General features: G+C 36.4%; 1 protein-coding gene across 1 annotated transcript; it reads left to right on the plus strand.

Annotated features, from left to right (window-relative positions):
• The first annotated feature begins 1,010 nt into the window (after positions 1–1,010).
• Positions 1,011–24,498, plus strand: si:dkey-230p4.1 (centrosome-associated protein CEP250). The gene is made up of 23 exons (XM_027154012.2): positions 1,011–1,135; positions 2,430–2,571; positions 2,696–2,827; positions 3,008–3,085; positions 3,167–3,237; positions 3,377–3,542; positions 4,753–4,859; positions 5,664–5,852; positions 6,079–6,250; positions 7,190–7,333; positions 8,958–9,106; positions 9,342–9,491; positions 10,284–10,440; positions 11,038–11,184; positions 14,415–14,524; positions 15,248–15,389; positions 15,790–15,983; positions 16,937–17,064; positions 17,317–20,453; positions 21,492–21,662; positions 22,100–22,159; positions 23,802–23,873; positions 24,042–24,498. The coding sequence occupies exons 2-23, from the start codon at positions 2,437–2,439 to the stop codon at positions 24,267–24,269; spliced, it is 6,039 nt and encodes a 2,012-aa protein (XP_027009813.2). The 5' UTR covers positions 1,011–1,135; positions 2,430–2,436; the 3' UTR covers positions 24,270–24,498.
• The last annotated feature ends 559 nt before the right edge of the window (positions 24,499–25,057 follow it).

Raw genomic sequence — 25,057 nt, forward strand, 5'->3', positions numbered from 1 at the left:
AAAGCTTTCCAAACTCTATTTTACAAATTATCTTTGGTTTACATTTACAGCATTTGGCAGACACCCTTATCCAGAGTGAATTACATTACATGGGTCTTGCTCATGACCTTCCAATCAGTAGTCCAACACCCTAACCACTGAGCTACGACATCTGATGGTTTAATTCAATTAGGACATTTCATTTTTCCCCATTTAGGTCATTTACAATAATTGAGTAGTTTAGATACACTTAGTTTACATTTAGTTTAGTACTTTAGATACACTTTGAGTGTTTGGTAGCAGTGCGTTGTAGTTGGTTAAGAATAGACTTGGTCTCAGAAAAGACTTTCACAAACTTCTCACAGAACTAGTTTTGTGGAACTAGTTGAACTACTCTCGCCTGCTTGCTCTTTCAAGTACCTTGCTTGAACATGCGTTATTAATTATATTTCTTCTTCTTTTATTATTATTGTTTTTTACACATATTTTCAATGCTATTCAGTTCAAAGCTTTATAATGACCACTGCAGAACTGGAAGACCCAATTGTGCAATGAATGTACTTCTGGTAGCCACTTCTGGGGAGGTGTTGGGCTACTGATCAGAGTTTAAATCCCAGGACCAACAAGCTGCCACTGCAGGGCCCCTGGGCAAAGCTTAGTCAGTTATACAAATGAGATAAATGTGAATGGCTCTGTATATGGATACCGAATGCTGTAAATGCGGCGTATACACTGCACTATTACACATAAATGAAATGTCATCTGCAGACACCTTTATCCAGAGAAACCTATATTTGTCTTATGTACGGAACTGAGGGTTAAATTTTAAGATATTCCAATCTCAGTAGTGGCAAGAGCTGGTATTTGACCTCATACAAGGTTAATTTATACCGAATAAAGATTTATTGTGCAGTTTGTGTTGTTGTGTATTTGGAGTGGGATGTACAGTAACTACAGGGATTCAGAGCTGAGCTATGAGCTCGTCTTCCTCCGTCCTGAGGCGGCGCTGTGGCACATTCACTAATAACAAACGCGCTGCCTTTTCAAAATATTAGTCACAAAAGAAGTGCTTGAGTAACTAATAGAGCATCAGTATCACGGATGTTAAGGCAAAGTTTGGGGTTTAATCTCTGTGACGTCTGCTGGGATTTTAAAGGTAAGCTGAAGACCTGAAAAACAAGTGAATGTAAAGTGAATGTTGTGATTGTGTCAGGACAGATTCATGTTGTCTGACTGACAACAACAACAACATGTAAACATGTAGAATCACACATAAGGATCTTAACACAGCCTCCATGAGCTTAGCTGAGATTAATCTGTTCATCAGCCCTTGTGATTTGCTATGAATGCAGTTTTAAATCGAACCCTTGTGTTTAGATTTTAAGTTAATCATCAGTATTAAACACATTGTGAACTTATTTTCAGCTGATTTGATTCGTTACAGTGAATGAAGCTGCTGCATGAAGTTCAGTAAACTTCTCTGACTCTGAATAGTCATAGCTGAATGAGTATTTATTCATTACTCAAGTTTATTCCTGACCTTTATGGATCCATGTATTATTGTGGAATGGATGTGAAGACTTTTCTCTGGGTGGAAAACCTGCTGAGAGTTAAAAACTGGAGTCTCCTTTTCCCTAAATGTTACATAAACAAAGCTAATGAATATTATTCAGCTTCTGACCACAATTAAGAATTCAACAGTGATGTGATGTAAATGTAATTATTAATGCATGATGTGCTGTTGCAGTTGTAGACAAAGTGCTGTGGATGTGCTGTAATAGAAAATTCCACCATATTCTCATCTATCTGTGTTTGTTGGTAACTTGCAAAGTCTGAACTCAGAGATTTAGTCATGCCGAATAAGGCAGGCATTTAAGTGGATTAAGTGTTACAAAAAGATTAGATCAAAATCTGTGCTTGAAAGAGGTTTAATTTAACATATTAATTTAAGATTTGTAATACCTCTGAATGTTTAACTTTTTCTCTGAGCCCTGTGTTTCATCTGTAAAGACCATCAGTTGTTAAAAAGTATAAACCAACATGGAGAACAGAGAGCTCTCTGTGGGGGAAAGCAACATTGTGAAGCTGAGAAAAGAGGGAAAATCATTCAAGCCGTTCCACAAGAAGTGGGCATAGACAACCACAACCACTTTGTTTACGTGTATTTTGGCTGTGAAATGGCATTTAAAGATATTAAAATATCTAAAGATTATTTAAAGAAGGTTAAAGAAGTAACCTTCAGTGTAGAACTAATATTTGATCACAAATACATCATGCACTCTACAAATCAAGTGCATAATTCTAATCGCACTAATCAAACTAGAATTTTACTACATTAGAAGAAAAAAGCCGCTGTCAGGATTCACACCCACTACTTTAACTGTACCATTTTTGCATTTGTATGGCATAATAACTTGTATTATATACTATTATTTTTATTAATCCACAAGGTTGATCATGGAGTCACTGATCGGCTGGGAGTCAGAACGTGCAGAGTTAAAGGCAGAGTTATCCAAGCTGGAGGAAGAGCTGGCTGAGAGCCGAGCAGAGACAGAGGAGCTTCGATCTCGATCAAATGTGCTGACTGAACGGGTCAGAAAAGAGATATTTATTCATTCATTCATTCACTTGTTAAGTCACACACCCATTCAGACCTTCAACTGCAAGATTTGTGTGTGTGTGTGTGTGTGTGTGTGTTTATGTGTGTTGTATCCAGTTGTCGCAGACACTGGACTCTTCCATATCTCTTTGCTGGGAAAGTGAGCAGAGAGAATGGAGAAAGAAACTGAGAGAGGGAAAAGAGCGAGAATCAAGACAGGCTCTGCTCATCCAGAAACTGCAGCAAAAGGTCTGAGCACCTACACTTTCACAATAAGAAATTCTTATTTTTATCAGACGGTAGTAAATATTTCAAAGAATAAATGTTCTTTTGTTTAATTCTGTAAGTAAGTAAGTAAGTAAGTGTGTGTATGTGTGTATGTGTGTATGTGTGTGTGTGTGTGTGTGTGTGTGTGTGTGTGTGAGTTAGGTGAAGGAGTACAGGACTCGCTGTGAACAGCTGCAGCATCACTTGATGGCAGAGGAGAGAGAAATGAGAGTCCGAGAGGTAGATGCATCCAACATGCACTTTCCAGTGTATTCGAAATAAAAGGGTGTTTAAATCCTTACTCTCAGTGTACTTTTCTAGAGGATTTTGCAAGATGAGCGCAGCAATAATCTGGAGATGACTCTCATCAGGCTGGAGGAGGAACAGCAAAGGTCAGGAAATTAAATAGTACATTGTTGAAAGAACAAGTGAATGAATAATGAACAGTATATTTTGGGATGTTTTTAGTAAACTCTAAGTTAATTTCTTACAAAATAATTTACCTTCTTCCTAAAATGTCTCCCTGTGCAGGAGTGTAACACTGGTAGAAGTCAACACATTGTTGCGTAGTCAGCTCAGCCAAGAAGTAGAAGCAAACCAAGCACAGCAGGATGACTTGAAGAAACTGACTGCTGATTGGTCCAAAGCAGTGGAGGAAGCCGGGCAAAAAGAAATGGATTGGAGCAAAGAGAAAGAAGTCGGTATTAATTAAATCACTTTAATTGGATTCTAGGTTACAATCAGTGGAAATATAGTTTGCAAGTTATTTCTGAATATAAAGGTATTTATTGCAACAGACAAGTAAGAGCAATAGATAACTACAAGTAATAGATTAATAGAGTAATAGAGTAATAGATAACTACAAGCCATGGTTTGGTTATGAAAAATCACAAACTTTGAATATTAATTCAAAACCATTATTTTAAACAACACACTGTCCAGTTTAAACGGCCAAGGCTAATTCTTTACTAGCTATTTGGAATCGCAGTTATGTCCATTTAAGGTCCACATGTATAAAAGTTAAAGCGGTGAATACTTATAAGTCTGCTCTGTAGTGGGATGTTACTGTCAGAATGCTGAGTGTCGGATGCATAATAGGCATCAGCAGGTGTTAGCATCAGATCTCTACAGCCCTAGTTGTCTGTATTTGTATTTAATTCATTAAAGATGCATACAATTGTATTTAAAAATCTAAATTTGCATTTCTTAATTGAGTATCAGTTAATAATTAACAGTGTTTGTAAGCAGCTTTTAAAGGTGGGGTGCACATTGTTTGAAAGCGTGTTGAAACACGCCCCTAACGCAAATGGGTGTCACCCCTGTTTTGATAGCTCCGCCCCACACATACATACCCAGGCAACTATTATGGCGGAACATGCTGGGGCAGCTGGCCGAGGGGATATTTTTATCAGTAAATGAACTCAATGAGTAATACTATGGTAATACAAATGCGTTTTTGTAGTACTGTGTGTTGTACCGTGAAAGGTTTAGCTCCGTTTCACACGGAAGACGACGTTCAACCCCTGGAACTTGAGGCAGAGGTAACGGCAGGTATCCGCATGTCAATGTTTCAGTCGCTTTCTGCTAATGTCAGACATGTGCACTGAACACTCTCGCTGCTGCATACTGACAAGACAAACCCCTTTCTCCTCATTGGCTACACGTTTGTTTTGTTAGTCGGCCCGACTCAGCTTTCTGAAGCATTTCTCAAACATCGTGCACCCCACCTTTAAATATTACCATGGATTTTATTGAAGTAGCCTAACCATTAATTCAAATGGTATATGAGGTAGCTATTCATATATAAAATGTAGGGAGTTTCATTTAGCTAAATCATTTATTTCACTTCAATTAATTTAATTAAGCAACAGCTGTATGTCTGAGGGATGTGTGTATTTGTATTGCAGGTTCTCTCCAGGTATTTAGAAGCAGAGCGCTCAAGATTAATGTCGCTCTGGAGCACAGTCGTAGGTCTCAGACGCCAGTGTCACGCGGTCAAAATTGCAACAGACAAGTAAGCGCAATTATTTTTACTCTGTGTAGATATGTGGAGTGTGTTTTAGTGAATGTCTAGGAATGCATTCTGTCACAGTCTTAAACACTGAAACCAAGGACACTAAAACATTTAGCTAAATGATTATCACTATGAAAATGATTATGGAAACGCATTAAGTTAGAACATGTAATGTTTGAGTTGTAAATACATCATAATGGTGTGTTTGCAACCTGGATGTTAGTTAATAAATCATAGAAATTATTGTTCTTATTATTAAAATAATTATTCTTATTATCAGATCATTATAATCTTATAATTGGATTATAATTTGAATTATGTTGTAAATGTGCATTTGCTAATTTTTGATTTGACTGAACATCCACTGAATGTTGGAAACATGAGTCAGGTGAATTGGTGACTGTAGTCTCCTTTTTGTAGAACGTTGCTGTAACACAACACATTGCTGTCTATCGACTGTTTATGTTAAATATCTTATTTTATTTTTTAGCTTAATGTCTTAGTTATCTAAAAGTGTAGAAGTGCAAACTCATTTTAGCATCAATGTAAACATGCCCAAAAGATTCAGTTTTCTTTCAGGGTTAATGGACAAATTGTCTCAGTGTATGTTTGACTTGGCTAATATTAGACAAGTCTATACTGTAAGTAATCTCAGTTTCTTGTTTGCTGCTTTATCATTTTGGTGTATCATATTAATTTAGCTGAATTTGAATAAATAAACAGATTTCTTACAATCTAAATGTTTATCAAAATGCCTAATGTCTCAATGTTTTTGATTCATTTATTTATTTTTTTGTATTCCAGAGACTTATGGGAATTGAGAGCAGAATTCACTCGCATGTCATCTACTTTTCTTTCTTTGAATGTCATTCCTGCTCTTTCTATTCATTCTCCTCCTCCTCCTCCTCCTCCTCCTCCTCCTCTCTACACTTCTGGACCGATGACTCTGGCTGAATTAGATCATGATGTGAACACAGAGAAGCTCAAAAGCAGGTCATAATTCTAAATATATTATAAGTATAATTTATATACTTATAAATGTCATTGTCATTTCCTGAATTGGTTGCTTTTAGTATGTCTTACTAACAGAAGCATCAGGGTCTCTTGTGGCACATCAGAAGCTCTTCAGTTTTGTTGTTTGCTTGTTAATAGAACAACAACATTGAATGAACGCTGACCCCAGTGCATTAGCACTTGAACTGTTCTTCACTGTTTCCAGGATTGACGAGTTGACTGTTATTATAAAGTCTCAGGAACTAGAGAGACAGAGGCAGGAGGAGGTAATGAAGAACAGCATAAAAAAAGAGGAAAAAGAACGAGAGCTGCAACAGGAGAAATGCAGAGAAATGGAAAGACAACTAGAATCAGTTACACAGGCTCTCAGAAAACTGGTGAGTAAGCATCATGATTTAATTATTTAATTATTCTCATAGATTATAATTAATCATGCATTCGCTCATTAATGTGCCTTAATAAATAAATAAGTGTGTGTGTGTGTGTGTGTGTGTGTATGTATGTATGTATATATATATATATATATATATATATATATATATATATATATATATATATATATATTTGAAGGCATTGAACTTAAACAACAGTAAAGAACTGCAAATTTGATGAACAAGAAAAAAGTGAAGAAACCAGTAGGAATGACTACAGTATTTTAGTAACTTAGTAGTATACGCTGGTTTGCAGAACAACCCACATACTGACAACTGCTCACTGATTAATATTGGAGAAGTGCAATACATACATATATATATACATACATACATACATACATACATACATTAAAAAATGTATGTTTTCCACCTTCTCAAAAATGTGCCATAAAATAGTAACATAAAGCAAGCTTTTAATTTTGCTTGTTATAACTGAAGGCAAATTGTCCTTGAAACTTAAAGTGTATAGTGTGCAGCCTCATGCAAACAGTGCAAGAAAAAAGACAGACAATACAATACACTACAGAACAGATACATAACATAGCGGTGAGCTGTATACAGTCTGTGTGGACCATTGTGCAATGCAAGGGATGCATGTAAACATATGTACACATGGTAGCAGCAGTTAGTAGCAGCATTGTGTGTGATGTGTTAATGACATCACATTATAGAGGATTTAGTAATCTTTTTTATTCCACCGTTTTAATAAAAATGATTTCTGTTGCTCACTAACTAAAATGCTTGGCATGCAATTAAAAATATAATGATATTGAAATGCAACTTACTCATCTTATGAAATAAACACATTTTAATGCATTAACATTTGTTAGAACCTGAACATTAATCATTAGTAATTGAACATGACGTTTTTGCCATGTACAGTACAGGTTTCTGGGTTCTCAGAGGTCAGATGGACACAAAAAACTTTTTCCTGACTTTGATGTGGTCAGTGATGATCTCCATTCGGTCCTGTGGGTTATCTCTGAGATTGAGAGCGCCTTCCTGTGGGGAAACAAAGAACTGCAGGTTAGTACTCAGAACTGACTCATCGCTTGTATTATATACATAAATGCCACATTGTTTAATAGGTCAAATTAATGCACCAGTGTTTAATAGGTCAAATTAATGCACCAAATTAAAGATGTATGATATTTCTTTTCGATATGTTTTTTCTACCCCAGAATTGGTAATTCAGCCCTTCATGCAGTAATTTTTTGTTGTATTTGGTGTAACTTAATGTTTAGTAAATACAGAACACAAAAAATCCTTTTCACATACACTAGGTATTCACTTTCATGCAGTTGGTATTTATTTCTTTTAAAAAAAAGGATTAGATAGATATAAGAACAATGAAGGTATTGAGCTTGTAAGCTGACAAAAGCATTTGAATATGAGTTTAAATTTAAAATAAATTAAAAAATCACATTTCGCTTTCTGAGCTTGTATTTATTAACACGTATCTTTTTAAAATGAATTGTAAGATTTAATAACTTTAAATACAAATTCATAATAGAAAGACAGAATTTATGTACATGCTCATGTGTGACCTTAGTGAAGCGGATGTGAACTCTATGTAAATAACACGTGTAAATGTAAAATTGCTGGCAGTCAGTAGCAGCTAACAGCCTAAACTGCAGTAATAGAAGATGATCCCACTCTCTCTACATAGCTTTTACAGCTTTATTTGCTTTTCTTTCGTATACAGAATTGCACAATGAAACGCAATTACTTTTAAAGGTGGATCTCATTTACTGATATAACGTAAAGAGGAATGCTGTGCTGAGGTTTCTGTTAAAGGTGGGGTGCATGATGTTTGAAAGCCAATGTGTACATTTGAAATCATCTAAACAAACACGCCCATAATCCAGACGGGGGTCACCCCTGTTTTGATAGCTCCGCCCCACACATACAAACGCAACCTAGGCAGCTGTTATGGCGGAACCTGCTGGGGCAGCTGGCCGAGGGGATATTTTTTATCAATAAATGAACTCAATGAGTAATACTATGGTTTTACAAATGTGTTTTTGTAGTACTGTGTGTTGTACCGTGAAAGGTTTAGCTCTGTTTCACGTGGAAGACAACGTTCAACAGCTAGAACCCGAGACAAAGGTAACAGCAAAGGCTAATGTCAGACATGCGCACTGAACACTCTCTCCACCGCATATTGACAAGACACCCCCCTTTCTGCACACTGACTACACGTTTGTTTTGTTAGTTGCCCAGAATCATTTTTCAAACACCGTGCACCCCACCTTTAAGTTGATCAAACAATATAAAAAAGAATGCAGTGACAATTTTGCCTGCACTGACAATTTTCTTTACCTTTTCTGGTGCTTTCCTGCTTTCTCCTCTTCAGAAAAGTGTATAATATAGCAGTATCTATAGTGAAAAAATCAGCAATGTAAATATTAGACAACCAATTTCTGATTATTTATTTTTTTTAATCATGTAAAGTTGATCTGTTTTATCTGTTTGCTTCACATTACTGCAAAATCACTTGAAAAACCATCTGGATGGTAGTTTTTTTTAAGATTTGTGTAGGTCTTTTTGCTATTTGGTTATATAATACACATATCTATGCATTGCTTGAGTGTTAATATATTTTTTAATTTGTTACTGTGGAGTATCTTTGTTTTTTGTTTTTTTTCAGGAAGCTGAAGGAAAAAGTCGCAGGCTGCGGATGGAGACAGAATCACTGCAGCAGCAAGTGACAGAGCTTAAAAATGAGCAGGCAGATCTACAGAAACAAGACAGTTTGGAGGCGCTAGAGTTAAAGCAGACACAGAGTCTACTGAACAGGTGGGCAACATAAAATCATTTATTAAATACTATACTTTCTTAAACTTAAAATACTGTAATATTACTGTAATAATTCTGTAGTGTGGCAACTATTTTTTAAAATCTTGTTAATGTTAATGCTACACCTTATCCAAGTTTCTTTATATAAGTGTAGCTTCTAATTCACAGTCCTTCAGTAACTGGTGTGTACTTGCACCTCGGTCGAACCTCTGCATGTGTCTGCCTTTTTTTGCAGTGAGAAAGAAAGAGCATTGAGCTTAAAAAGACAGCTGGACGAATCTGAACGCAGAAGTGAAGAATTGAAGAAAGAAAATGTACGTTTGATACAGCAGAGAGAGAGGGAGGATGAGGAGAGGAATGGAATAGAAAGAGAGCGACAGAGACGGTAAAAGTTCTCCTTTGGCACATTTTGTCTCAGCAAGCCAGAACTGCTAGAATTTCAGGACAGGTTGATAATTTTGTTACATTTGCAAATATATATATATATATATATATATATATATATATATATATATATATATATATATATATATATATATAAAATGTAATATATAAAATCTAAATTTACTGGTCAATTTTATAGGAACATGAACCATGACACTATCTCCATCTCGTGTCACAGATGATTTTGTATGTATGGGATCATTAACAGATCATTTCTTTCTCCACACTTTGCATTTGGGGCTCATCTCTGTACTTCTTTGAGAATTCCCAAATCACTGCTATTAAGTGGTGTTATATCTTGTGCTGTATTTCTGTCCTTAATTGTGATCTTCTGTGAATGATGGATTGTCATACCTTTACCCCTGCCTTGTGGAGGTTGTTGGTGATGTTACAGACAGTTGTCACAAAATCAACTGTCATCAACTGCTGTTGATTTCTTTGGCCAAACTGTTTGATATCTGGTTGCTTCAGTATACCAGTGGTTTCTTTCTTTTACAGCACATTCAAATTTGTTTTTTTAGCTCTGCACATTGATTGTGCTGTTGCTCTTTTCTCAACCCAGAATGGTTTGCTTTTCTCCCATTGACCGCTCCATGCTCTTCATGGCTGTATAGCAGATCATGCAGGAGGATAAACAGAGAGAGACCTAGATAGATAGACATGTGTCTGTATAGAAATGTGTATACAGATGAATAGATGTTTCAAGTTATCAGTGATACTGTTTGTGTTTCAGAATGGAGACAGAGCTTGTGGAAAATGCCCACTTGTGTGAGCAGCAGAGCCGCACTCGTATAGAGCTACATACCCTGAAGGTGGCCCTGGAGCAAGAGAGAGAAGGAAAGGCAGTTGCAGAGAAAGAGTTAGCAGACACCAGGAACTCTTTAGCCAAGGTAAAGTTTGAACAACCCACTCCAACACGTTTTAAAAAAAACATTTTTCACAGAGAAAAACTTTCACAGTTGCATTTTCAACAAAGTGTGTGTAAGAATCATGCCACACTGAAATGTCACTTCTGAACCCCAGCCCCAGCTGTACTGATGGTCTTGATTATAATCAGAATAAATAAGAATATTTATGTGGCTTGTGTTTTAAAGACAGACTTTATGTAGCAGGTCAGTGCTGTGGAATCTTAGTTCAGAGGTGCTTATTAAGTACCTAAGATGTTGGGTAGCACTCTGTAATCATGTGCAACTCTGAGACTCTCAGTTCAGAAATGTTGATATTAGATGCGCTTAGTTCACTCGTTCTTGTCGACTTTTGCCACATTTCTGCCTCATTTTGGCCCTGAGATTGATACACCAATTTGATATGGACAATTCTCTAACATGACTGATATATTTTGCCTGTATTATTTAATGAATCTTTAATGAATTTATTTAATGTGATATGCATAAAAAATATTTTGAGTAGTATTGTAAATCAAGTCAATGCCTTTTCCTTAAACGTACACATGTACTTAGTTTAAGCATGCTATCTCTGTCTCTTAGGCACGTGAGTCTCTGTTGTCTCTCTCCTCTACACACACTTTGCTGCAAAGGGAAAATGCAGATACCTGTGATTCTTTGGAGAAAATGGCCACCTTGAACGAGTCGCTGACACAGGACAAAAGAGAGCTCAGTGCTCGAAATCTTCAGGTGTTTATAACTTTTATTCACATTTCATGGTCTCATTTAGTTCATTTTAGAAAAAAATCAATGCTTTTGTATACTGTAGACAATGTGTATTTACAGTCACAATGTAAAAACCATGTATTATTATTATTATTATTATTATTATTATTATATTTTATTATATTTTATATACACAGTACTGTGCAAAATTTAGGCATGTTTAAAACCTTTTACGGGTCGCCGTGCCGTGCACGGCACGGAAGTCAAAGTGACCACTAGGGGATGACCCAGAAACAAGCTTCAATTCAACTTTAAAGCATCAAATCCTCCAAAAACACGAAAAAACCTATTTACCTAGTAAAGTTTATACTCTCAATAATTTCTTAAGCCCACACACAAAGCACAATATGATTCACAGCCTTCATACAATTAGAAAAAAAGTTTGGACAAAACTGACCTAGGTGGCGCTATACCGGTTTTTCCCTTACCTTTAGACTGGGGTACCTTTAGACTCTTTCTTCACTGGGGTAATTTATTCCAACACAAATAATCCACAAAAATCCACACAGTTCCAAGGAATTGAAATCTGTAAGCCTTTGAATCCAAAACGCTCTGGTCGCGCCGCAAATATTCCATTAGTGTTCTGAAAACTGGAAACAGAAGTGCGCCATCATCTCCTTTTGCCACTCTAACTCCTAATTGGGATTTTCAAAAATTCAAAGTCTACGTCATATTTATAGCCCAGGTCCTAACGAATCAAATAAGCCCTCATTTGAGCCAATCGGTGCTTGTATGGCAGAGATAGACGGCTGAGAAGCCAATGGTGGCATGACCTCATTTTTGGGAACCCGCTTTTGACTGACAATTACTCCTTCCAATAGCAATGAAATGGGCTGGGACCTATACAGCTGTTTAGCCAATAAGCAGACGATTCCAACGGTATGCGGCATGCCGTATGTTCTTTGCCTGTGTCTGCGTGAACTGGATGCGCAGAAGAATTCTTGCGTAATCCTTAAACCTTTTGTCCCTCTCACAGCTCAGGGTGTCAAGTTACAGGCCTTTTTTCACACCAGAGTGATAGAGAGAGAGTCTAGGCTTATTTATGGCTTGTCAGACTGAGCCTGCAGCCTTTTATTTCAAAGTTATATAGTAAACAAGTACACAAAAACGCTGCACCAGACGACCATGGCCGTAGAAAAATATTTTTATTGAAGCCAATAAAATTATTTTTTTTTGGTGAAAGCCAAGACATGTGGCTATGACTCTCAGTTGTTATTTGGTCCCTAACATGTTCCAGAAAAATAAGATTAATCAGTTTATCAGGTAAACAACCCAGGCGGAAATGAAAACCTGCATTCAAACCCCTGTAACTTTGTGCCAGTAAGGCCTAGAATCAATCTGAATCTCTTCTTTCAAATGAGCCCAGGCTCACCCCTGTGTGTCAAAGTATGTGGGAGCTGTACCACTTTTTGTTGGGTAGGTCATGTAGGCGAAAAAGCTGCAAAAGGGGGGCAATGCTTAAAGGGGTTAAAACAATGCTAAGGATCCTTTCAAAAATAGAAATGTCAATAGTATATTTTTATCAAGTAACAAAATGGAAAGTAAAGTACTATTCGGACGGGATTATTACTATATTATTAGATATATTATTATTATATTATATATTATTAGCAATTTTACCTCAGGACGTCTGTACTATTAATTGGCCAATTCGCATGGGACAAGACATCTCAGTAAAACTAGCAGAAGTGGGAGGGGTAACTCGCTTTATGCACCACAGTAACCTCCTTGCCGTCATGTGCGTATTACGTTGCTTCCTGTTATCACATGCGCCTCCATGCTTGAAAGATGCGCCAAAAACTACTTTTAAACAGGAAATGACGGAATTTTACCGTACATATTTACAGCGGGTATTTTTGGGCGGTATTAGTATTACAGAAGGTAAAAGTCGCCGTAATCTTTACTGACATTGTTCGTAATGATTACCAAGATGGCACATTCGGACGGGACTAAAATCACCGAGAAGCTCTGGTAATAATTACTTTACCCCCTCGTCCCCACGTAGAACTAATCCCGTCCGAATAGTGCTTAAGAGAACAGAAGATAAATCCAAATTAAATCAATATTTGTTGTAACCAGCCTTTTCCTACAAAACAGCATCAATTCCAGTTACACTTGCAGACAGTTTTTGAAAGGAAATCATCTGGTAGTTTGTTCCAAACATCTTGGAGAACTGACCACTTAATGATGTTGAGATCAGTGCTCTGTGGAGGCCAAACCATCACTTTCACGAATCCTTGTTTTTCTCCACACTGAGGATAGTTTATAATGACTGGCTGTATAAAATCATATATATGCATTAACAAAACTGTGCCTTTTTTTAACAACCAAAAAGCAAGTATATGCATAATATTCGGTTTTTGTTGGCCTTAATAATGTAGCAAGGTTACAAACCTGCCTCCCAGTTCCTATGTTTTCATGGCTTTTTGGGCCAGACTTCTCCATACAGTAGATGGAGTCCAACAGGTTTCCACCAATTCTTTGATGATGGCACTGCTGGACTTCTGATGTTGAAGGGAAATAAGCATGATGTGTCTTTTATTTGCTGCAATAGGTTTTCTGTCTACGGTCCTCAACGTCACCTGTTTCTTTGTGCTTCTTCAAAATAGCACCAGTCTTGCCATGGTGTATGACCTTTGACATGAAACTGTCTTCCACTGCCTCACCTTAGTAGCACAGTTTGGCTGTTCCTCACTCGGCTGTTTCTGTTTCAATTAATGACTGCATTTCAACCTACTTACTAGTAGCACCTGCTGGGTATAACTGGTCAATCATACACCTGACACTGATCCTACAAAAACCCAGATGTTGTGCAAGTGTACATAGTGTGCAAGATGCTGTTTCTAGGCAAAGTGTCGCTACACCAAATATTGATTTGATTTAGATTTTTCCTCTGTTCGCTCACTTGGCATTTTGTAAATTGATAGAAAAGTAAATAATTAAAATATACATTTAGCATTCTTACTTAATAATAGTTCTTCACATCTGCCTATAACTTTTGCACAGTACCATTGTTAAATAATACTATTATTATATAATATAATGTTAAATGATGTCAATTATAAATAATTTATTGTGTTTGTGTCCTCGTGTGTGTTCGAGGTAATGGTAGGCATAGCATTACTTGTCATCAGTAATATTACTTACAAACCTTTTAAATCAGCGTGTGTGTGGTTTTTGGTTTGTGCCCCCAGCTGGAGGAGGAGGTGACTGAATGTCAACTGCAGCTACAGCATTTAAGATCCGATGTAGCATCTCTGAAGAAGGAGCTGAATGCTGTTTCAGAGGAAAACACAGAGTTAAGGTTAGACATTGTGACTGTAGGTCTATAAGTCTATACAAATAAGCATTAAAAAGAGCAATTTCTAAATAAAATAAATGATTTATTCGGGTAGAGCAGTTTATCGATATAATATATTAGTATATTTCTCCTTAGTTTCCTCACAAGCTCTAAATGTTACTTAAACTGTATCTTACATTTACTCACACTGCAAGATTTATTGTGGGTAGTTTTACACCTACTTTAGAATTTTGGAACCAAACATAATACTTCTTGAATCTCACTCGTCACTTTCACTTGAGAGGTTCTTGGCAAGAGCAGCCACATAAAAAATGGTCCTTTTTATGTCATTTGTGATTATCCATCTTTTCATGTAAACTCTGAAGATCAATTTTTCATGATCACAGACTTGTTCTTATTGTATACCTTTTCAAAACGATTTCCAGGAATGGAATTAAAATATAATTTTTTTATTGTAATTATATGCAAGACAACGTTCTGTTGTCACATGGCTTCTATGTATTCGACTTCACCACTATCTTGCTCTTGACTTTAACAGCTTTGATGTAGTTTCCCCAAACATCTTATTTCCAATAGCACTAAATTAGGTGGCAAAATCCAGACTAAAGATAAGCAAATGTGGAGCCTATCTGTATTTATTAGCATTTATTAACTACTTAATTAGTTAGTTGCGGATTGCAAGACACTAAAAGCTGTAAAGAATGCTTGTGTTCGTGTATGTTTTAGGGCTTTGCGAAATGCAGATTTGGATTCCCTTCATTTGATCAGAGTGAGGGAAAGAGAAATGGAGGGAGAACTACAGATTCTGAGAGAGGAAAGAGGGAGACAGTCTAATGCTCTCAGTGATGAGAAAATGAAAAATGAGCAGGTGAGATGGAAAAAGAGGAGTGTGTGTGTGTGTGAGGAGACAGAGAGAAAGACAAAATATTCTATTGTTTAACACAATAAAAAACCTTCTAGATGATTAAATCTACAGTAGTGTAAGAACTTTGAGTAATGATAATAATAATAATAACTACAGTGTAGATGGTATGACATTGGCATGGTAAGTAATTCAGCTTCAAGATTGTTATTCTTTATTGTTTCTTTTTTTAATCTGATTTTAAATGAGATTCTAAATGACCACAGACACCGGTACTAAAAGCTCAGCTTCAGTTAAATATTAATTATCAATAATAGTATTTTAAGGCATTTTAATGGTAGCTCTGGTTGCCAGATTGCATAACTTCTGTGCATACACACATAATGTCTGTGTGTGCCTATGTCAGTTGTCTGAACAGCACAGAATTGTATGCATGGAGCTGCAAGATGTAACACTGAAGTTGGATAAAGAGCTGGACCAAGAGAAAAGAGCACAAAGAGAGAGAAATGAGCTGCAGAGAGAAAAACAGAGACTGGAGGAACAAGTGCACAAGATAGGGCAAGAGAAGGAGGAAATAAAACAGGACCGAGAGGATCTCAGGTAAAACTGTTTTTCTGTGTTTAATACACATTATTAAAACTAAGGTATTTAATACACTATTTCTACAATACAACATTTACAGTGTATAGCAAATGCATTTATTACTGAATTAAAGTATTACATTTTGAAAAAGATTATTAGTTAGGCAGACTGATTGCTTTAGTTGTTTTATTAGGGTTTTATTTGACCATACTGTAAACCTTGCTTTCTTATATTCCTTCTATTTTCACAGAGATTAATACAGGCCTGCTATCTATCTATCTATCTATCTATCTATCTATCTATCTATCTATCTATCTATCTATCTATCTATCTATCTATCTATCTATCTATCTATCTATCTATCTATCTATCTATCTATCTATCTATCTATCTATCTATCTATCTATCTATCTATTTTGCTCAACAAGTGGGCTTTGTCCTATGCTCGATAGTCCACTGTATGAAGTACATTTTAATAATATGACAGCAGCCTCAGTAACAGGATCCTGTGAACTTATGTGGACAAAAGCACAAAGTATTAAAAAAAACAAAGTATAAAAAATGCTAAATAATTAGTCAAAATTTAGTCAAAATAAAAAAAATAGATTAATATTGTCCTAAATCCTGAATAGATTTTATAAAAAATTAAATTTTCCACTTTTGTATTATGTAATTCTATCTATCTATCTATCTATCTATCTATCTATCTATCTATCTATCTATCTATCTATCTATCTGTCTGTCTGTCTGTCTGTCTGTCTGTCTGTCTGTCTGTCTGTCTGTCTGTCTCTCTCTCTCTGTCTGTCTCTCTGTCTATCTCTCTCTGTCTATCTCTGTCTGTCTCTGTCTGTCTGTTAGTTGGTCACAGAAGATGTATAGACAAAGAAAGATGACAGAATAGATAGATAGCAAAAGAGAGGCACATTTCTTTATAAATAAAGCAATAACTTAGCACTGCTCATGCTTTGTAGGAATTTGAGTGCTAACCTCCAACAGCAGCTGTGTGTGGCAAAGGAGCAGATTTCTGCACTTGAGGTTCAGCATACACAACTGCAGATGCAGGTTTACACACTTCAGCAGGCCAAAGATGTTCTACATGGTGAGAATTGCTGTTTACTCCAATTTTTATTGAAATGAAAGTGTCACATTTAAAAGTTGTCAAATCTGAATATCCGTGCTACCCCACCAAAGGAATAGTATGTACGAATCTGTATCAACTGTAACGGGTATTGTCACATTACATGATTTTGTACGTGGTATCGCTCCATTATTTGGGATGCCTCTGATGACAAATGGGAGTGTAAATAAATAAGAGATGATGATGATTAATTTTATTTCCTTTTTTTTTTAGGAGAGATAAAGTGTCTTCAGTCTGAGTTGGAGAGAAACTCACTCCTGAGGGAGGAAGAGAGAAGAGGAGCAATTGAAGAAAAGATGCAGCACGAAAAAGAGATCAGAAACTGGCAACTGGACATCAGGAGGTTGACTGCTGAAGCCCAAGCATCATTGAACAACAACAGAATACATGAGGAAGACAGAGAAAAGTGGCAAAGAGAAAGGGAGGCTCTGAACTCTGAGCTGGGACTAAAGGATGGGGAGATGGGGGCTCTAAAAAACAGGATGAATGGATTAGTGAAAGAAAATGAAAAGCTTTCGGCCCTGATTGGTGAAAAAGATGGAGATATGGAGAAACTCTTCTCAGAAATCAGGAGTCTGGAGTTGCAGATGCAGGAAGTGAAAGCTGAGATGGAACAATGGAGGGAGAGAGTAACAGACATTGAACAAGAGAAGGAGGGACTTTTGGAAAGAGTGAAACAAGACTGTGAAAATCTGAAAATAAGAGAAATAGAGAATGCTGAGATGGCTGACATTTTAAAGATGAAGGATGTTGAGATAGAAAAGAACAGTAAACATATAGAAGACTTGGTAGAGAACTTAAGATTACAGGACATCTCATTGGAAAAACTAAAAACAGAGCTTAAAGACAAAGATATTGGAATGTCTGCTATAATAAACAATCAGAAAATAAAGGAAACAGAAAGGGAGGCAGAGGAGAGGCAAAAAGAACTGAAGCTGAAAGGAGAGCTAAAAAAGAAAGAAAATGAATTGGAAAGTCTCAAAGGCAGTGTGGAAGAATTGAATATGGAGATACAACAAATGTCTCATCTTCTGCAGGAAAAGGATTCTTACCTTGAAAAGATGAAGAAAAAAGTGGGAGATCTGGAACAAACAGACAGAGAAACACAGGATGAGATGGAGCGGTGGAAGAAAAGTGCTGGGGATTTGGAGAGAGAAAAAGAAGTGCTAATAGAAAGAGTGGAAAAACATGTTTCTGTTGAACAAGAGAGGGATGAATTGACAGACCAACTTATAGAAAGAGACAAAGAGATAAAAATATTGAAGACAAATGAACAAGATATGGTGAGTGACATAGAGAAAATGAAGGAGAAGCAGAGAGAACAAGAGGAAGAGCTGAAGCGGAGTGATCGAGAGCTAGAAGAACTTAGAAGTACAGTAGTAAATTTGATAACAGAGAAAAACGAGCAGGAAAAATGGAAAATGCAGCTGGAGCAATTGAAAAAAGAAAAGATGAGTCTTGAGGACAAGAGAAATCACCTGGAGGAAAACGAGAAGAATATGAGAGAAGAGAATAGTGTGCTTAAAGTAAAGATTTGTGAGCTGGATAGAGAAAAGAGAGAAGTAGAAAGGAAAGTGCTAGAGCAAAAAGATCAAGCCCAAATCCAGACTGTTCTTCTGAAAGACAGAGAGGTAGCTGTAGACAGATTGAGAGAGACTCTAGAACAAAAAGAAAAGCAGGAAAATGAGGAACTGGTGACATTAAAAGAAAAATTGAAGGAAACAGAATTGGTCCAAGAAAAACAAAGAAATACCCAAAAGGAATACGATCAAAAACTCCAGGTGGTTAGGGATACATTAGAGCAAGTGGAAAGAAAAGTGAAAGAACTGGAAACTAAAAACAAAAATTTGACCCAAGATGCAGACGTAGCAAGAAAGAATCTTGTTGAACAGTTGAGAGAATTGGAGACGAAGTCAAGGCTTCTGCAAGAATCTGAAGAAAATATAAAGGAGTTAAAATTAACAGTGGAGAGTGGGGAAAATGAAAAGGAACATCTGAAGAGGACTCTTGGGGACCTCATTGAACTGAGAGAAAGAAAAGAAGAGGAAGAACAGTTGAGGTTGAAGCTTGAGCAACAAATTCTAGATCTGGGAGAAGACTTAAAGAGGAAAAATGGAGCCATTGGTGCTTTGAAGGAGAAAACTGATTTAATTATAAAGCAAAAAGATGATGAGCTAAAAGAAGCAAAAAAAATTAAAGATGCAGTTTCAACAGAGATGACAAAGCTAAGAGAAGAATTATCTGTGCTTTCTGGGAGGAAAGAGAAGGCAGAAACAATGTTGAAGGAACTGAATATAGAGAATAAAAAGTTAAAAGATGGACTAACAGATGGTTTGAAAGAGATGGTCACACTGAAGGAGCTGCTAGAGGAGAGCCATTCTGAAGGAAAAAAACTCAGGAAGATCTTGGAGGAGAAAAAGAATGAGATGATAAAGGGAAGAAAGGAGGAAGTGAGAGCAGCACGAGAAGAAACAGAAGATCTAAAAATCAGAGTTCAGATACTACAGATGGAGAATCAAGAGCTTCAGGCCCAGTTGTGGATCAGGGAAGAAAATGACATTAAGATGAACTGGGAGGTTAAAGAAATAAAGAAAATGGAGCTTGAAACGCACGAGACGCTGAAGATGACCTTGGGGGAAGATGTAAGAGATAAAAATGAAACTAAAAAACTAAAAAAACATGAGATGATGAAAGATGAGAAAAATAAAAGACAATATCAGTTGAAGGACAATAGTTTTGAACACATTAGTGAGAAATTAAAAGAGGAGGAGAGTGAGGAGATCAACAGAAAGAAGAATACTACGGAGGAACAAGAAACGCCAGTGTTGAGAAGTAAAGCTAAAAAGAAAAAGACAAGCTTTGAAGTCAAAGATGAACTGGAACAGAATGCTTGCTGGGAAACTGAGGCAAATGAAGAGATAAAACATGAAGAAAAAGAAAGCGATAAAACAATTGTATTTGCTACTGACATTCTTCCTAAAGGGGAAACGGAGCTGAAAATAACTCCAGAGTTTGAAGAAAATGCAAGGCGTCTGTTAGGGGACCTTGGTGATGCACAAATGAAGACAAATCTGGAGAAAAACATACCTGAAGAGAAGATACACTGCCAGTTTCAAGAAAACTTTACAATCGTAAATGCACAGACAAAACAGGACTTTCAAATGAAGGAATCACAGAGTCAGACTGAAACAACACAGGACACACAATTACAAGCAGAGGTTTATGATTTAAACAAGGAAGCAGATGAGCTCAGGAAAGACCGAGATCGTATAAGAACAGCACTGGAAAAAAATGAAGCAATGCTAATTCATTATCAAGAAAAAGCACATCAGCTGGAGAAAAAGGTGCAGGTGAGAACTTAAAATGTATCGATACATGATGTCAAAGAAGACACAGTGTTTGCTAGTTGAACTTCCCTTTCCAAATTAATTCCCTCATTGCTTTTTGAATACATTTTGAAGTGTGGCTGTGGAGCTTTACCCATTATTTAGCCATAAGAGCATGAGTGATGTCAGGCGAGAAGTCTGTGGTTTGTTCCTGTTCTTTGTGGTTAAGGCTCTGGAAGTATCTTCTTCTCTAATCTTAGCAAACCATGTTTTCATGAAGCTTGCTTTGTACACAGAGGTATTGTCATGCTAGATCATTTTTGTAGGGAAGCTAACAAGGCATTCAAAGACATGTTAGACAATTATGCTTTAAATTTTTTGGGGGGGACTTCTGGTGTGATGGTAAGATATACAGTACATCCTAATGTATAGAATATACTTTCCAACATTTTTTACCCAGGTTGTTGGGCTGTCTTAGCAATTCTTAAGAATGGTAGTATTGATCAGGGCAGTAACAATGATAATTTCCCTACGATTTCTTGAAGCACAAGCAATATAATCAGAGATGTGTCATTGTTACCAGCTTGTTGGTGATGTAGGACGGGTCCACTTTGGAGCAGAACCCAAATGAAGAACATCTTGTAGTGCTAGCGAAGCGCAGAGGGTCTGTGGAGGCCTTGATACATTAAGGTCAAAAGATTATTAATGGCAGTCCATCTGGCCTTTTTAATGTTTAGGATAGCATAATATTGAGCATCTCTCTGCATTGCATGAAATTTCCTTAAGTGGACCCATGGACCCAATAGTAACTCATTCACCAGAACCAAGATGTAGTAACCCAGATCTAGGATGGGTTTGACAAAGTGCAGGTGGATCTCTTCACCCATTCAAGAACAATTATTTGTCACAGTGTACATTACTGCGCTTTCTGTTGCTGATCAGTTACCCTGCGTCTTTGCTGTTGAGCCCCCGTTGCTCACAGTCCTATGTCTGCAAATGTTTCTGACTCAAATGTGTAGCTTTCTATAGACACTGTGTGATATTTTATGTTTATTTTGTAAGGTAATGAGGAGCTCTGAAGAGGAATCACAGGAGCGTGTGTGTACCATGCAAAGAGCTGTGGCTGAGCTGGAACTGAAGCTAATGAAATTACAACAAAGAAATGAACGTCTGGAACATCGCATTCAGAAATTGAGATTAGACAAAACGAACCTACGAGACACTTTAAAACAGGTCAGGTCCACTAACAAGACCTCAATACATCTTTTCAAAACTGCAAAACATTTGTATGAATTTAAATTCTGTCTGAAATCCAGTTTGCTTGTTTTTTTTTTCCTTTATAGATATGGTAATGTCAAGTCTTTACATATGATAACCTTTGTATACTCCTGTCACAAGTGGTTGTCTATCACAAGCTGCCTCTGGATCTAATATATTAGTGACATGTTTTCAGAAGGACATGCCAGACCTATTTTATTTAATGGACAAAATCTGAATTCTTTAGGTCCAGAACAGACTCTAATGTCTAGGTCCATTTGATTAATTCATAGTCACTTTTTTCTGTCTTTTGCTTTCTGGCTTGCTTATTTTCAGGAGAAAAATCCAGATTCTGTATCAAATTTCACTATTGCATCAAATAATTCTGTAAATTGTTTTGTCTTTTACAACAGGTTGAGCTGGAAAGGGAGAAATTGAGATGTCAGCTGTCACAGTCAAATGCAGAAATGCAGGTATGGATAAAAGGGTAGGATAAATAGAAAGGAATATCTGGAATGTCAATATCCAGGTTCTAATTCTATAAAGGAAGCAAATGTTTAATGCTAAAATAGTTTACAATGTTAGAATTGCCTTAGTTTACTCATAAGTTTCTTTACATGTTCATTGGGTAAAATTTGGTCTCTAGCAATTTCGTGGTCAAAAATATTTGTTACTTTACCAACCCAAATATCAGTACACAAAGCCATGCCTTGCTGAAACTATAGCAAGTTTATGCACTTTAGCATAAGAGCTAAAAGTGTAGTTTCCTGGGAACCATCGTCATCTAGGATCTCAAGAAGGTGCTGCATGTAAACTCTTTAATTAAAAAAGTGCCCCAGTGGTTGTACTTCCTGTGGCAGCTAAAGTAGTTCAACCTACCAAAGATATTGATGGTGCACTTCTACACCTCCAATTACTGAGTCCATACAGTACATTACCACTTGGTAAGCTGCTGAATCTACCAGGGGCAAAAACTATTGGCTTTCGTAACCATCCACATGCCACACAATGTATAATGTAATAATATAACATATAATGTCGAACAAATCTATGACGTTTCCTCAGCACTGTCCCTTATGGATTAAGTCCTTGCAGCAACCACGTAGCATTCCTTACATCGTTTAATCTTGGATTGGGATTGGGATCAGTTGTGGTTTTAGAGATCCTAAACTAATCTTTATGCCATGATATGCTATCAGCATATTAACAATCACTGCAAATTGTTATTTTCTTAGATTTAATGTGAACACAGAACTCCACACATACAAAAGAAATAAAGTTATACACAGATTCCTACAGCCTGTATAGTTTGAGTGAGAGATGCATCATCCAATCAGCAGCAAGGCTTCCAATCGCAAACTATACCTACCTTTTCTGGTTTGTCTGAAATGTCATTGTGTTTTTCCGATTTGTTATTTTGTTTTCTGAATTTTCGTTCTGTGTTCTAATTTATTTTTTCTCTGGATTTGTTGTTGTGGATGTATTATGTTGTTCTGCACTTCTTGGCCACTGTATTATTCTCATATTTTTCATAGTTTATATTTATGCTTCCTTGCTTCATATTACTATACACCAATGCACCAATACAAACTCCTTGTAAAGGATCCCTGTAAAATCCACAGTACTTGGAAACAAATATTACTCTGAATCTAAAATATAACGGCTTTAATCACCTTTTTCTACATAGAAAGTTGTTCTATGTTATAACTTAACAAGTTATAACGTTCTTGTTACGCTTACAAGACTATGATGTCTTAAAAGGAAACTATGGTGGTAACTTAGACGATACGCAAGAACTATTTATGCTGTAGTACTTTTTCATCAAGACTTATTTCTGTTCACACAAGTAACTTAGGTCTACCTTCTATAATCTAGCACATCAATGACTGGTTTATTTAAACTGAATATAGATAATATGTGAATGTGATATGGGACAAAAAATGTCTTGAAACAAGAAATAACAATCAAGAAATATCACATTTACTACACACTTGGTACATTTTAGACATTCATTCTATAAATGATACTTGTCAATATGTCAATATGCCTGCTAAACATATGTTTTAATATCCAAGAGAAAAAAACAAAAAAAAAGGTGTTTCTGTATTCTTTAAGGATCTCAGCAATTCTTCTGGAGCTGATGAGTTGAAGTGTCTGAGAGCACGGGCAAGTGAACTGACTGCTGAGGTTAGAGAAAATAATACCTTATTCATATCGGAGACTAATTCATTTGTAGCTTTGTGCTAAAATCCATTATAGGTTACCATACTTGTTTTTATTTAATTATTTTTGTTTGAGTTATTACATTTAAAACACTAAAGTGTTTGTCCGCTTACATTTTCTGTAAATGCACAGGTTCACCAGTTACGTCTGCTGCTGGCTTCAGATCATCAGGAACGGGCAGACTTTATTGACCAGTCCTTAAGGAATAGTAATTCGTTGCAGACCCTGAGGCAGGACCTGAATGACTCTCTTACACTGGTGTCTAAGCAGCTTGCCCCTACCGTTTTGGAGTGTGAAACACAAAGACTGGACAGGAGCATAAGAGAGGAGCAGCTCAGGATTTTGCTCAGTCACAGCTAATAATAATAATGAGATTTCCTAATTTGCACATTTAATAAAGTCCTTTTTAGATAGATACAGTGCCTTACATAAAGCTTAAAGCTTTCCACATTTTGAGTGTTACTACCTGGAACTGAAATCAGCTTAATGATATGAATAAAAAAAACTAATAATATTTTTGAAGCAAATCAATGTAGTTTGCTAAAATTATTAACATTATACATAATAAACTATTATGCTTTTATTATTATTATTATTATTATTATTATTATTATTATTATTATTATTATATTAAGCTTTAATGGCATAAATGTTCACTTGCAAAATGTTTTTGCTGTAAAACCACTACATTATGTTTAGTGGAACCATTTGCCATCAGAAGTCGGATTTGACCTGTGTGCAAATAAAATGTCGCAAGTACATAGTGTGCAACTTGGTACAAATGGTGCATGACAAAAGACAGTGCATACAGACAATATGATACACTACAAGACAGATACATAAAATAGTACCAACCAGTGTTTTTGTAAACATATACATGTTTTTTTTTGTTTATGTTTGTGCATATGTACACAATACATTTGCACATGTACACAATACAACAGTCAGTGGCATCATTTAATTGTAATGTGCAAAGCAAGCAATTGAATGTGCAAAAACAGCATATGAGCAGTGTTTATATGAGTGGTACTGTAAACATGAAGGGGTTTGTGTGTGTCAATTCAGTTCTGGGTGTTAAGGCTTGAGGAAAGAAGCTGTTACACAGTCTGGATGTGAGAGCCCAAATGCTTCAGTGCCTTTTTCCAGAT

The sequence above is a fragment of the Tachysurus fulvidraco genome, chromosome 6 (assembly GCF_022655615.1).
Source record: "Tachysurus fulvidraco isolate hzauxx_2018 chromosome 6, HZAU_PFXX_2.0, whole genome shotgun sequence".
In the NCBI taxonomy this organism is placed as follows: Eukaryota; Metazoa; Chordata; class Actinopteri; order Siluriformes; family Bagridae; genus Tachysurus; species Tachysurus fulvidraco.